Source organism: Lissotriton helveticus, chromosome 5_1 (genome assembly GCF_964261635.1).
Source record: "Lissotriton helveticus chromosome 5_1, aLisHel1.1, whole genome shotgun sequence".
In the NCBI taxonomy this organism is placed as follows: Eukaryota; Metazoa; Chordata; class Amphibia; order Caudata; family Salamandridae; genus Lissotriton; species Lissotriton helveticus.
In genome coordinates, this window is record NC_136065.1 from 941,999,361 (window position 1) to 942,013,751 (window position 14,391).

The window sequence follows — 14,391 nt, forward strand, 5'->3', positions numbered from 1 at the left end:
CAGGACAAATCACTGCGTGTTGTGTTACTCTGCCCTTAGAAGACGTTCCATGGGCATTGTGAGGGTGTTCCCAAGCAACTCCCATGGATTTTCATGCATTGCCAGATTTAACAGAGCTGGTAAACCTTGGAATGTGCCAAAACGTTTTGCCTTCCCAGGGAAGGAGTAACGAGGAGAAAAATCTCTATTTCTCCTTGTTTCTTCCTCTTTCTAAGTGTGCTGCGGAATAGGAAGAGTAATATGCCTCCCAGGATTGTTTTTGTGCAGGAAGGTGCTCCTTCCTGCACAAAAACAACCCTGCTTGCAACACAGGCACCCTTGCACAAAGGTGCAAAGGTGTATGCTTTGGTGCTAGGCTGCCAAAAGGGTGCCAGCAGAGTGGAATGGAACAGGAATTGCCGTACTGCCTTAAATACAGCACATTCTTGCCCTTTCCCTGTTACACAGTGCAGCGACGTGACTTGATGCGCTGCACTACATCACTTTCTCATAGGGGAGCCCAAAGGTTTGTTATTCATACAAAAAGGCCTGGTTACAAGAGAGTGTCTTCAATATAACTCTTGAAGACTACTACTAATGTGGGAATATCATTTTCAACCCACTCTTTGGTACCCTGTCCACTTTTTCGTAGTCCCAAAGCTCTCAATCTAATATAATCTTTAAAACACCACGAACCGCTGTTAGTCAAAGTGTCAAACCATGCATATCCTTCCTCACAACATATGAGTAAAGAATAATTCACAAAAATAAGTGACAAAGTGAGAGGGCACCTCACGTATGCAAAACCAGAGAGGCTACCATCCGGTTCTCGCCAGTATGCCCACGTATATCATCATCGGTTGACCACTCATAGAAAAAAAGAAAATAGTGTCTAGTGCAGTAAGAGGAGGAAGAGAGGAATCATCATTGGTTGCCCACTCATAGAAAAAAAGAAAATAGTTTCCAGTGCAGTAAGAAGAGGAAGAGAGGAATCATCATCGGTTGCCCACTCATAGAAAAAAAGAACATAGTGTCCAGTGCAGTAAGAAGAGGAAGAGAAGAACAGTTCCTCTGGGAACAGTTCCTCTCTTCCTCTTCTTACTGCACTGGACACTATTTTCATTTTTTCTATGAGTGGGCAACCAATGATGATTCCTCTCTTCCTCTTCTTACTGCACTGGATACTATTTTCTTTTTTTCTATGAGTGGGCAACCGATGATGATTCCTCTCTTCCTCCTCTTACTGCACTAGACACTATTTTCTTTTTTTCTATGAGTGGTCAACCGATGATGATATACGTGGGCATACTGGCGAGAACCGGATGGTAGCCTCTCTGGTTTTGCATACGTGAGGTGCCCTCTCACTTTCTCACTTATTTTTGTGAATTATTCTTTACTCATATGTTGTGGGGAAGGATATGCGTGGTTGGACACTTTGCCTAACAGCCGTTTGTGGTGTTTTTAAGATTATATTAGATTGAGAGTTCTGGGACTGCGAAAAAGTGGACAGGGTGCCAAAGATTGGGTTGAAAATGATAATCCCACATTAGTAGCAGTTTTCAAGAGTTATATTGAAGACACTCTTGTGTAACCAGGCCTTTTAGTAGGAATAATTTGTGAGAGGAGGGTGGCCTGGCGATTTCGCTCTATAGCTCCTGATAGTTTAAGGGCACAAAGGTTTGTTACCAAACAATGATATTTTGGCTTGTTTTATCACTTCAACCCAAATCTGTCTAATTCCTCCACCTAAGTAGAACCTATCAGGAAAACGTGTGGCTGTGCTGTGTTCGACATGTTATACTGCTTCAGGGAGTCATAGATTCACTTCCCCTTTTCTGGTTTTCTGTAAAGAACTGAAATGACTCAGTGGTTTGTAAGAGGAAACATTTTGATTAGGGACGTGCTTGAGTTTGGTCATTATTTTCACGGATAAGGAAGCAAGACATGCAGGAAATGTCAATTAAGCAAGGATAAAAATGTAATAGTTTGCAATGGGAAATAGACTGATATCACTCATCTCACTACACAGCCCATTATTTGTTACACACCTGAGAAGAGTTTTGGTAACGCGACCTCAATTTAACCGGGCAATCTTCAGCGTAGACCTGTCGCAACAGGAATCAGGATAATTACACCATTCTCAAAATGCAATACTTGACACATAGGGGGAGATTTACCAAGATTTTGCGCCATGTTTGCAACACAAAAGTGATACAAATCTGCACAATTTTTTTTCCCAATTTACTTTCCAGTGCTATACTTGTTTAGTGCTGCAAATAACAGAAAAGTAATGCAAAGCACGCACATTACTTTGCACCATGGGGGCTTACCAAGGGTGGTGCGTGGCCATTGCCATGCAACCACCCTTGGTTTGTCAAGCTAAACCCAATTTACTAAAGAAAGTAGATTGGGTTTAGCGTGAGAAAACTGCACCCTTTTCAAGTAGGCGCAAGGAAGGAGACATTCTTTATTTTCTCTTTCCTTTTCCGGCTTTGCATGTGTGCTGCACGTTACAGCACACATACAAAGTGGGAAAATGGTTACATTGAGTCTGTGCATAGTATTATGTACTGGAAGGGTTTCTTCCAGTACAAAACCTATGCTAGACTCAAAGAGATACCCTTGCACCATGGCGCAAAGGTGTATCCGTGGCACGGCAGCTGATTTCAGCACTAGCGCTAGTGATAGGGGAGGAGAGTGCCCTATTTTCAGTAAATAGAGTGCCCTTCCTCTCTATTTTTCACGTAGCGCAGGCTTTAGGGCTGCTGCAGTGTGTTACGTGAAAAAATAATAAATCTGCCCCATAATGTCTGTCATTATTCGTACATCACACTGTGAAATCAGCTCATTAATAAAATGTCTTTTCACTATAGGAAATGTGTTAAGACATGCTATCATACAGCATCAACAGTTTTTCTGTCAAAGGAAGTCTACGGCATTTACTCTACAAAATACCTTGGACAAGAAAATTATTAGTAATGCACCTGTATTTTGCCACCACTCTAAATTAGAAGTTTGGGGGCTGAGAGAAAGACATGATTTTTTTTAAACAAATGTAGTACCTGTGCCCAACATGGTATGAATAAAAGATAGGGTTGTCCAGCAGTACCCTGCCTCGTATAGCGTTGGTATCACGAACCCTACTAAAAAGCCTTAAATGTAAATCAATACATTATTTTCTATCTTCAAACACGAGGAAGACTTATTAATAGCCACCTTGCCAAAGAAGAGGCCAAATTTCTGATGGTGAACTCGGAAACCTTTTTTGATTTTCAATGATTTTCTGAGTCAATGGGTGCAAACCTAATGTATTAGTCTACCCTTCTCTGACAACAGTTAATATCTTGTTAAACGACCCTACTGCTCTTGGCCTTTGTGTTAAGCAACTTACACCCCTGAAATTTTCATATACATTGCTAGGATTCAACGTAATAAGAAATTTGTAAATAGCTGCTTGATAATCCTTCACAGAAGTGAGTCAATCAAACATAAGTAAAAAGAAGAAGTTAACAAAACATGCAATCATTACATTTAACAATAAGGCCACACCACAATCAAGTATTTGAGACTAGAAAGGACATCTCCTTATTAGACTCAAGCAATGTGGTGACAAATTTAAGCAAATTTCAAAAACAGCTGATACTGATTTTTCAGAAAAATATCAAAGATACCCAGTAAGAAATGATGCATTTATCCTTCCGGCAGGAGGTAGTACAAGCCCTGGTGATAAAGTCCTACTACCATCAAAATTAAATCCACAGTCCTCGTCTTTGCAAGTTAGCACTTACTCTGATAGTTAAGCTGGCAAAGTCTATCTGAATATCTTGATTTTCTGCATATTTCTCTTCAATATATACATTCCACTGCTTAGCTTAGTCTTCATTAACTTCGCTAACTAATGGGATGAAGGAGGGTTAGCCATAAAAACTGTTCATTTCTAACCCACCTTTTATTTGTTTTAAATGCTATGAAAAAACATAGGTCTACTATGTGCATGCACATCTTACCTTCTGCTTCAAGCAAAGTACCAGGTGAACCCAGCCACATGGCTCATGCTGTATAACTGATTCTTAACTCAGCAAAAAATGTATGGGGGCATATTTACAAAGTCAGGCGCATCTCTACAAATCAGCAGGAATGCACCAGAATAGATGCGACACGCAATTCTCACCTTACGCCACCATGGACGCGTCGCATTTACAATGCGGCGCACCGTGGCGCAAGGATAGGCAGATGCATATCACATCTTGTGGCGTAAGGGCAACACATTGCTGGGTTCGTGTCACAAGCGTGACACAACTCCAGCAATGCTCAGGAGCCGCACATACTTAACGTGGTCCTTCACTCCTTACGCCTGCTTCAAGCAGGCGTAAGGGTTTGGCGCAGCGGCGTCGTAAAACTGACTCAGTGAAATCTTGTAGATTTCACTGTGTCACTTTTACGAGGCTTTCCTGCGACGGTACACCCACCCTGCGATGGAACGCCCAGATGAAGTCTGCACAGATTTCTTGTGGCGCAGTGCTTTACAACGGAAATAAGTTGCAACGTGGCGCATGGTTTACGCCGCCGCTGCATCACAGAAGTGATGCAACGGCGGTGCAAATGTGTCGCAAAGGGGCTTGTAAATCTGCCCCCTAATATTTTGGTGGCTTGATACTGATACATAGTTTAGTACCAGAACACTGTTCTTCAACGTTTTTGGCTACCATTTGTATTGGGTCCTACCCTTCTGACATCCAAGTAAGTTCCCTGTTCATCTTCCCTGTTCAGTACCTGATTCAGACCTCGGTGATGCTAGCTTGGAGCCTCCATCTGCCTAATTATCTTTCTCAGCCCAACTCCAGCCTCCTTCTTGAACACCACCATATCTGTCTCATGGCCAGAAGTGTCCTCTGCTGAATTAATTCCCTTAAATATGCAATATGTTTAGTCTTTTTGATGACATCGCATTCCAGGCAGGTGTGGTCTATTGAGTGGGATAGGAGTTTTCTGACGACAGCTCTTTCTGCCAGGCTCCTGCTTCCCAGAAAAATACATGTATTAGGTATTATAAATGTTGCCGTACAAATTCAAACTTAGGCATTATGAGCATACAAAAGAAATAATAATGTACTGGCTTCAGTTAGCCTAACAGTTGATGCCATATGAACAGAGATTTTTATTCTAACATTGAAAGGCCTGTTTTCGTGCTGAATTGTTATTTTGATTAAGACATTTTTCTTTCCACTGCAGAAGCTGTAACTTTCCAGAAAGCTTTCTGTTAGTGAAAAGGCATTTGTTTTTTATAAGACAACTGATAGTGAGATTGTCACCAGGAGGAGAAGAGACAACAGGAAGGATGATTCATGGGAAGAGCTGTCTGAACTGTAAAATGTGGACAACCCATCTTTTCAAGGACGTGTCTGTAGCCTATTGTAAAGATGTGAGAAACAGTAGAGTTTGTCTACTGCCAGGAATGTACTGAAATCCTATTGGATGCTGTGAACGGAGAATGTGATTCTTATTTCAATTCACAATTCACTTTGTTTATATTAGCATGTGTTCCAAGAGTAGGTCATCACATTCTGGAGATCCTTTCCCTGGGTTTCCTGAGACCATATCTCTCTTCATGAGATAGTACTTTTTGATCCTATTCCCATTTACGAGATGCCTGCTGTATTATAGCTGAGAATACTTTCCAGCTAAACTATTCTCTTTTATTCGAAGTGCAAATGTGTCGTGTTTATGCATTTTATTCTCTCATCAGAACACTTTATTGGTTTCTGAAATGACACCTTATTATCAATTTAATGTAGATTAGGACATTCCTTTCTGGAACACACTTGTTGAATTATTACTGTTTTGACAATAATTTTCACTAAATTTGGATTTTATCTTGGTTTGAAATATCAATTGATGGATTATTTGAATTTGTAAGTACAATTACTAAAGAGTAATACTTTCTAAATAAAATAGATTTAATTTACTAAATTGTTAACACAACCCTATAACTCACAGAAATTCTCTCCATTGACTTTACAAATGTCAAATGAATTACTTATACTGAAAGGTTTATGTGCAAGATTGCTCCTTTTAAACTCTCTTTGTCGACCAGCAGGGGTGCATGCAACCAGTGGCGGGGGCTACTTGATGAGTATACCCAAAGATGAAGATATAAACATCCCAGCTCCCTCAGTACATAAGCAGAAACTTCTAGCTTTGATGGGTGTTTCAGATTGTGGAGTCCCTACTGACCACACAGTCCTTTAAGCCAGCACAAAAGGTAGCTAAAATGCAATGTTATGCAGCAATGACTCCTGCTCTCCTAACAGCAAGAAATCAATGCAGACCCTGACTGCAGCATGTTGTAGCTACAAGGCTCTAAACTGAATCCATAGAGCTTGGACCCTTTTATGGATTCTGCACGCCAAAGGTATTTTATCAAGAACATGAACAGAGAGGAGGTTTGGGTCACCCCTTTCAACTAATTCTTATTTGAACTTTCTTCCACATTTTTAGTCAGCCCTTGTGATTATTGCACTGATTTACCATTACTTTTGCAGCAGAGATTGGCAACAACTAGTTTGCCTCCGGAACACACTGTCAACACTGCCACTCACTCCTCCCCCTCGAAAAATGAGCAACACAGTCAGCGAGCAAACTCACACAGTGCTAGCATAAAGGGGTGATTTACTTTTCTGTTTGGTGTCTTTCTTTAGTCAGCAATGCTCAGTTGACCAGAGTACTCCCATCTAAGATGGCAGCTATGTTGTGACATTGCTATGTTTTAATCTTACATGAAGGCCTTCTTCTCATAACCCAATGGGAATTCTGCTTGTTTCTGAGGGAACCTTCTTCCAAGATATCCACTTTGCCATGACAATGACATGTGGATGGAGGCCATCATCCAGAACACAGAGGGAGCCATGGTGTCTCCTGGTGCCCGGGGACACAGTTCTGCGATGTCTCAGCTGTCGTCTAACCAAATTTTCCAATCATATGCTGAATAAATGAATAGTGAGGCCTTAGCCCATTTCACTGTAGAATAATATTGTATTCAAAGCAAATGTTTTAAAGGAATGAGTGGATATGAATTCATACAGGGGTTACGGATGAAATGAGTAGACTGTCACATAATGAGTTGTTGTGGGAATGGATGAGATAGGAGCTTAGAAATAGAAGAAAACCAAATGGGTGAGAACTGCATCCTTCATCAATCAAATGTTATGTGAGCAGATATCACAGAAGCTTGTGGGAAGCAATCGTTTGAAAGTCAGTGGGTGAGGTGAGACAGAATCTGCCAAATGTGTTGATTCTGATGGTGCAAAGTGATTAGGCAAAAAGAAGGACTATGAGGAGACTCTCCTCATATAAGATTGACAAATAGTCATGACTTTGATGTTTGACCATTTTATCGGAGGGGATTTCTGTCACAGTCCAATGAGGTTCCATTGGCTTCAGTGGGAAATCTTCACATCTAAGATGGCCTCTACATCCAGACTCCAGACTTGACATGTGGCCTGAAGCTAGAAGCTGAAGTCAGCACAAACGGTACTTCTACAACCAGTGTCCTTTTCAACAAAATAACGAAAAAACGTTTGAACCTCTATATTTCATTTGAATTTCCTTCTATTTTGCTTAAACCACCTTCTCACCAGCTTTAGCAATTTACTATATTACATTTGCTGTATTATACAATCTAAGTTTAATTTTGCCTACTCTGTCTGGAGTGGGAACTATTGTTATTCTGTATTGCACTACCCTATCCTTTCCACCCTTGATGCTCATTAGGGAATCTTTGACGGTCTAGCCCCCACACTATCAATAGTTGAAATTGTTGGGGGTAACTTTTAAAAGTACGGTGTTCACACAGAGTCTCGGAATATGTTGGAAGCAGGTAGCTCCCATTTTCCATTTACGTTGTTCTGAAGTGTTCTATTCCAAGATTGTGTTTTGTTTTATAACATAATTTTTCTTTTCACCACGCAAACTGTACAGCGTGGTACACAACTAGTTGGTACATACAGTGATACGTGTACAAACTTCGAAATTTAACAATCAGCACGTGGTGTATTTAACTTGAATTCAACATTTTGCATAGTTTTACCAAAAAGCCATTGACTGTCCTCACATACCAAGAACGACTTAGCACCACAAATCATGTGTCTTTATACCTCAGAACATAGCTCACACGTATACCATGCACATCTCCTGGTCATTCAGTGCCGCATCGGATACAAGCCTCCATCCCCACATGACTGTATAAAACCGCTCTATTGTAAATAGATCAGCGCCATTAATTGGTCTGTAACCTGCGGTGTAACCCCACTACTGTTAACTAAGAATGTGTGCTCGTGTTTTGTGCAAATGTTTCCTCTTCTACACTGTAAGCACTCTGATAAACCTGGTTCTAGTACATGCTATATTATACTCCAAATTATAAAAAAAATACATAAATAAATAAACTTCTTAGAGGATTCCAAATAACTCTATTGTGACAGAAGCATCGTTTTCCCTGCTTTATTACAATATATTAAGTTCGTCCTCCATTCCTGTGTTGTGGGTGATGGGGCCCTACCCCTGAATTTTGCCATACTGCTCTTGTAGTTCTTTAAAAAAACAATGCCATCAGAGGGGGATGTTGGAAAGGAATAGGGCAAGCCAATAGCCCTTTGCGAGCTTTAGTACCTGATAGAGTACAGATATATGGCCAACACAGGATCATTTACAATTGAATTTAAAATTACTTGCATGTAATTCTTGTCCCAAACAGTGACATTGTCATGAAATATATTTAAGACATTTGTAATTCATTTGTGAATGATCCCCTCGTTGGCCATTTACCTGCGCTCTATCCGAGTCGGATGGGCATCTTTATCGTCACAGATAGTTTGTCAAATATTTAGTTTCAGTAGCCCACAAATGGAGGTCATGTTCATGTCAAATCCATGAAGTCTGCCTCTATGAGCTGACACAGAGAGTAATCCAGTCTGTCTCCAGCCAGAAGAACAGCAGTTTTGCTGAAGTATATTCAGTATTTAATTTGTAAAAAACATACGTGTCAGGGCTTTCGTCAAGAAGCCACTGCAGCTTGCACCACCCACTGCCCCTGCCAACGCTGCCGATGACAGTGCCAACACAACTTGTAATCATCACATTCCTACAACTGGGACAACTCAGATTTGTCCAGTTCCCCAAAGGTATAGAATGGCTTGGGAGGCAGATGTTAATCATTTTTGTATTTATATTGTTTTAATAAACAGCTGTTGTCGTGCTCTTCTCTAAATTAGACAAACTGTACCACCACTTGGCAGACTGCCGAAAGTGCAAATGCTGACAATTGAGTACTGGAAAACAATGTCTTAAATTAAGCACCGGGTATATTACAACCTATGAAGATATTTATAATGCAACAATAAGTGCCTAGTGTTTAATGTTATTTCTTTCATTTGGGTGCAGCAGTAGGGTCATTATTTGCCAGTGTATCGTGTATCATTCCTTTAGGTCTGCGTCCCATTGTCATCCTGACACAGTCACCGGTATCTGCATAAGATTAGCGATGTCCATACTGTATAAGCGAGCGACGAATGATCTACAAAGATAATGTGTGTGAGGACTACTAGTATTGGTGATTTAGTAGGAAACGAGGGGAAATATTGCTCAAGTGAGAGCTTGAGTCGACAAATACATAAACACATCCAACGTGGTAGTGTTACCCAGCTTCTTAATCCGGTACAGAGTCATCAATATACCCTGGGGTACACATCTCCCTTTTCACGTAAGCCCAGGTCTCTCATTTGCATCTGATCCTTTTTTTCCATTGTGAACTGTCACTAAAGATAATCTAACAATGGAAGTTCAGGGTAGTAAACCATCACCAGCCTAATACTGTCCACCAACCAGTACCACGCCAGGCTTTTGCAACACACCATATTTATCTGAGTCAAGGGTCTTGGGATGGATTATAGACATAGGGATCCACATCTGCCTCCACCATCACATTAAGAGGTGGTACTTCAGCATGGTACATACTCTGCTGCCAGAAAATACTGTTCAGGATCAGTAATAGCAAACCACCCTCTCTCATATGGCAAGTTCATGGTGTCCTGAATCATTAGAGGTTGTTTGCCCTCCCATATGAATTTAGAAAGTACCATGAGGAAAGATTTAAAAGAAGATCTCAAATGTGGTATGTGGATATTAATAAACATAATAATTCCTTAGTATTTATTCAATTACCCAATGAATCATGATACCCTGATATCTTACAGAATCCTCCCTTCATTCCAAAGAAAAGTCACACGTCAGCTTAAAAGTGCATAGGGTCACAGGATACACCTCTCAGATACTCCATTTTATTTGTAGCTCTGATATCGATCCATGCATCTCAATTCCCGTAACACTGGGGCAACAATGCTAGTCAGGTCTCTAATGTAAAGAATAATATCATTCCTTGGATGGGCTCAACTCATTCCCCGCATTTTGTCATAGCACATCTAGAAAGGGCCATCTATGAAATTACACCCCAACTCACCAATTCCCAATGTTTTTGTTCACAGGGTGTGCGCTCAATTAGTTTATCCCACACAGTTGCACCCATGGTGTGGCCTCAATAACATGGATCATTGACGACGAAAACAATAATGTGAAGCAAAAAAACATCACATTGGGAGAGCATTTCTGTCCAGCCCCCGTCTTCCGGGCATCATCTGACATTGGCCTCATCTGTGATGCTGCTAGCAATGCAATCAACATGACTGACCTACATGAGCAAGCATCAGTATCAAGTTGGTCCAGAAAACAACTATTTCTCAGTCTGTGGAAATCCCCTCTCACCTGCGAAGCCACATCACACTAAGGGTCATCTAGATGCTACATTGAGTTTAATTGCACAGTCTCAGACCTCAGTTGTTTGTCTTTCAGCACAGCTGCTTTAATAAACTTCATGACAGGTTGAAGATCAGTGAAGTCATGTACTTTTTATTTGCAAGTGACTTTCAGTCTGGTGGGGTATAGCATAGCTTGTTCTAGGTGAAACGCTTGTAGTTTTTTTCTTTACAGGCAAAAGATTCTTCCCTGCTCTTGGACTGCGATGGTGAAATCTGGAAAGATCAGTATGACTGAGACCTCGTATTGTAACTCTCTCTTAGCCCTAGCTATGCACAACACTGTATCACGGTCCCTGTTTTACAGGATCCATAAAATAATGGGTGTCAGGGAAGCCCCAAACACTGCCCTAGGGATCGTGCCCATAACCACAATAAAGCGAACTGACTACTGCTACCTATCAATCTAATCAGAGATGAGCTTTTCAACATATGCTCCCATATTTCCTTTATGTGTGGACTCCGGTATTCCAGCTATGCCTAATTTATTATTGCATGAACACAACCCCAAGTCTTCATTCTTCGTTTGGATAACCACTAGTACTGTCTCCATTATAAGAAGATTTCTCCCTTGGCACCTGAATCATTAGTGTCTGAAATATGTCTCTCAGTCATGTCCATGCATCCATTTGTCCATTCACTCTTTGATATTGTCCATACGTGTTGCCAAAGTATCAGTTTTACTGTTACTCGCACACAGACTTGTCTGTACATCCAGTAAAAAGGGCTTAACACCCCGTCCACTGAAACCTCATCAGGTCGGTAAACCCGCACCAGGGAAAATCTGTCACAAAAGCAGAGTCAGTCATGATTAGGTGGAGTGAAATTCCACACTGTAATTCTGCTCTGCCCAACTTGTATTCAGGGCCTTTCTGTGGAATTCCACTGTGCTGGGGTTTTATCTGCAAGAGACCAATCTGGGTATTCCATCTCTATGCAGATTACCAAGTCAGTCGGCTACCATATGTTTCCTAGGTTGGGCATGGAATGTACGGTTCAATTCATCCCAATGGTGGATGGAAGTTTAGCCATTTAAAATGGCTGAAATGTCCCATGCAATAATTCATATTACGTGTTTTAGAAAACAATAAACCATTGAATACAGTATGTGTTGAAAGTGCATACTAGTGACATACAAATACCAAAGGGCATACACCTCATTAGTACTTTTTGGATACAACTACAATGCGACACCAAAGGCAAAGAAAGAAAGACATTTGGAGTACTACTACACAAACCAATGGACAGGAAAAGCACTGTCACTAAGTAATAAATACTATGATTTTCTATAGTGAGCCCCTAAGGTGCAAAGGGTAAGGATGCAGCACCCCTACTTTAAATAACACATACTAAACTGTAATTGTGAAGCTTTTATAGTCAGTGAGCACAGGAACAATTAAAAACCAACAGTAACAGAGATACATCTGGCCCTGGCAAAACATGCACTATTAAACATTCTGCACCAAAGGAATTCTGTCTACTCTATACAACCATAGGTATTTTCCGTTTGCAGATCATAAACCAAAGGGGACACCTTAGGAGGCTCACATAATCGTGCAAAAACATGAACACCTCGGGAGGGCATTTCGAGCTTGATGGAACGGGTGAACAGCCTTTAATTGATGGGTAAAGCACCCGTCAAACTCGCTGTTCTACTGACCCATTTAGATATGGGAAAACCACATGACTTCCTTGGATGAAGTCAGAGCTGGATCCCCTAGTGGACGTCCTTGACCCGCCAGTGTGTCCACCACTGGGCTGCCAGTGACCCTCACTAGATTTCCCGGCCATGGGCCTCCTTGAGAAGATTGGTGGTCCTGTGCAGTAAATCCATCAATGGTCCAAGTGCTCAGGGAGGAAACTCCATCTGTGTCAAGGCCCTTATTTGTTTTGTTTTTGAAAGACAAACTGACAAAACAAAAACTTGTTAAGAACCTCATGGAAATTATGTGAAAATAGACAATTGTGCAACAGTTATACAACGTTTATGAAGGCTATAAACTCTGATAGTGCTACTGAGGATTCATCCAAAGTAGATTTGAGTGTTCAGGTCAAATTAAAATAGTGTACAGATGGTTTGTAAATGAGTTAAGAGGAAATTATGCAGTGTTTACTATCCCTATCGAGACAGTGGAACGCTCTGCAGACGGGGTAGCGCACTTCTCTTTGAGATCTCTGTGTTCGTGGTTTAGTCTGACATAATGGGGACAGTTAGTCATGCATTCAGTATCATGCAGTTCCTGCTATTATTGACATTCAAATGTTGCTCGTTTCTGTGGATTTGATTAAATGACATGCTTCTCACTAATTAGGAACACGATGTTATGTATGTGATTACTACAGTTGTCATGCTGATTGTAGTCTAGTTTTTACGCAATTCGTGCCCAGCTTCCATCCCATTATCGGTGGGGATAGAGCTTGTGGTCCAAGAAACAACATAACAGCTTAATTTAGGCTCGTGAGTAAGGTTGTTTAACGCTAGTGTGGATTTATAGTGACGTTGTTGTACCGTTAAACAATTGAAAGTAAGAAAAACACATTCCTGCTTTTTCCTTAGTTTGTACTTCATTGGTGCTTATTTTTTGTGCCAGCAAGACACCGTGTGGATGTGACATGAGCTGTTTGTAAACATTTTTAATTGGAATTAAACTGTATTATATTCCGGGACGTGAAGGGACCGCCATATTGTTGTCATTTCCTTATATCCATTATTGTGGGACTGGAGCTTTTCCGATTCCTAATATGAACGACGTTGTTAAAAAATGCGTCTCTTGTAGCTCAACGAGAACTTTGGAGATGTAACTTTAATTACGATTTCATCATTAGAAATATCAGAACACAAAGTTATCCATTATACAAATACTTCTCTGTGTAAATAACTGACTGGCACGGTAAAGAAAAAGGACGATTGAAATGCATTCCTTTCACTTAGCTTAGAAAAAAAGACCTCCTGTGTATTGTGCTGCACTCGGTATCGTACCTGCTTCAAAAACTCCACCACCTGCTCCACTGCCCAGCGCTCGAACTCCTCGCGGAGGGGGAACTTCGCAGCCATGCTGCTGCTGTGCGGTGGGAGCTCCTCTCGCTCGCTGTGTGACCGTCTGACTCTGCCTGTCAAAGAGCCCTGTGTGCCTCTGAAGTTAGCCTTGCAACACACGGGAAGGAAGTGCACACTTGACAGCTTCGCTGGACCGTTCCTGACAGAAGATTATGCAAGTCATTGAAAAATACCCACAATGCGCACACGGCTGACCGCCCCTATCTTCCGCTTGTGAGGTAACCGAACGTGGCTAGTGGTTCGTCACTGTGGTGAGTATCTACCGCATGTGAACGTTAAGCTGCTAAGGGCTGAGCGTGAAAGATGAAAATAACCCATCTGTGTTTTGAACTTATTTTATTTATCGTATGGCATTAAAGAATAGCTTGCAATCAATGGTGTAACCTAAAATGACGGGCCTCCCCTGCAGAATGTGTAGAGGGGCGCCTGAGTCTCACATATTGCACAGATTCTCATTGGCCTCGGACAGAATGGAGCTTCTCTGAAGGG

At 41.2% G+C, this 14,391-nt stretch overlaps 1 protein-coding gene across 3 annotated transcripts in view; it reads right to left on the reverse strand.

Annotated features, from left to right (window-relative positions):
• BLNK (B cell linker) overlaps window positions 1-13,962 on the reverse strand; it is an 849,614-nt gene extending 835,652 nt beyond the window's left edge. For 2 of the 3 annotated variants that reach the window (XM_078643447.1, XM_078643446.1), the window contains exon 1: window positions 13,825-13,961. In XM_078643447.1, the coding sequence (XP_078499573.1) occupies window positions 13,825-13,899 (75 nt within the window). In that variant the 5' untranslated portion in view covers window positions 13,900-13,961. Of the gene's footprint in view, window positions 1-13,824 lie in introns of all 3 variants that reach the window. The other variant, XM_078643456.1, reaches the window with a different exon arrangement.
• Between the last annotated feature and the right edge of the window lie 429 nt (window positions 13,963-14,391).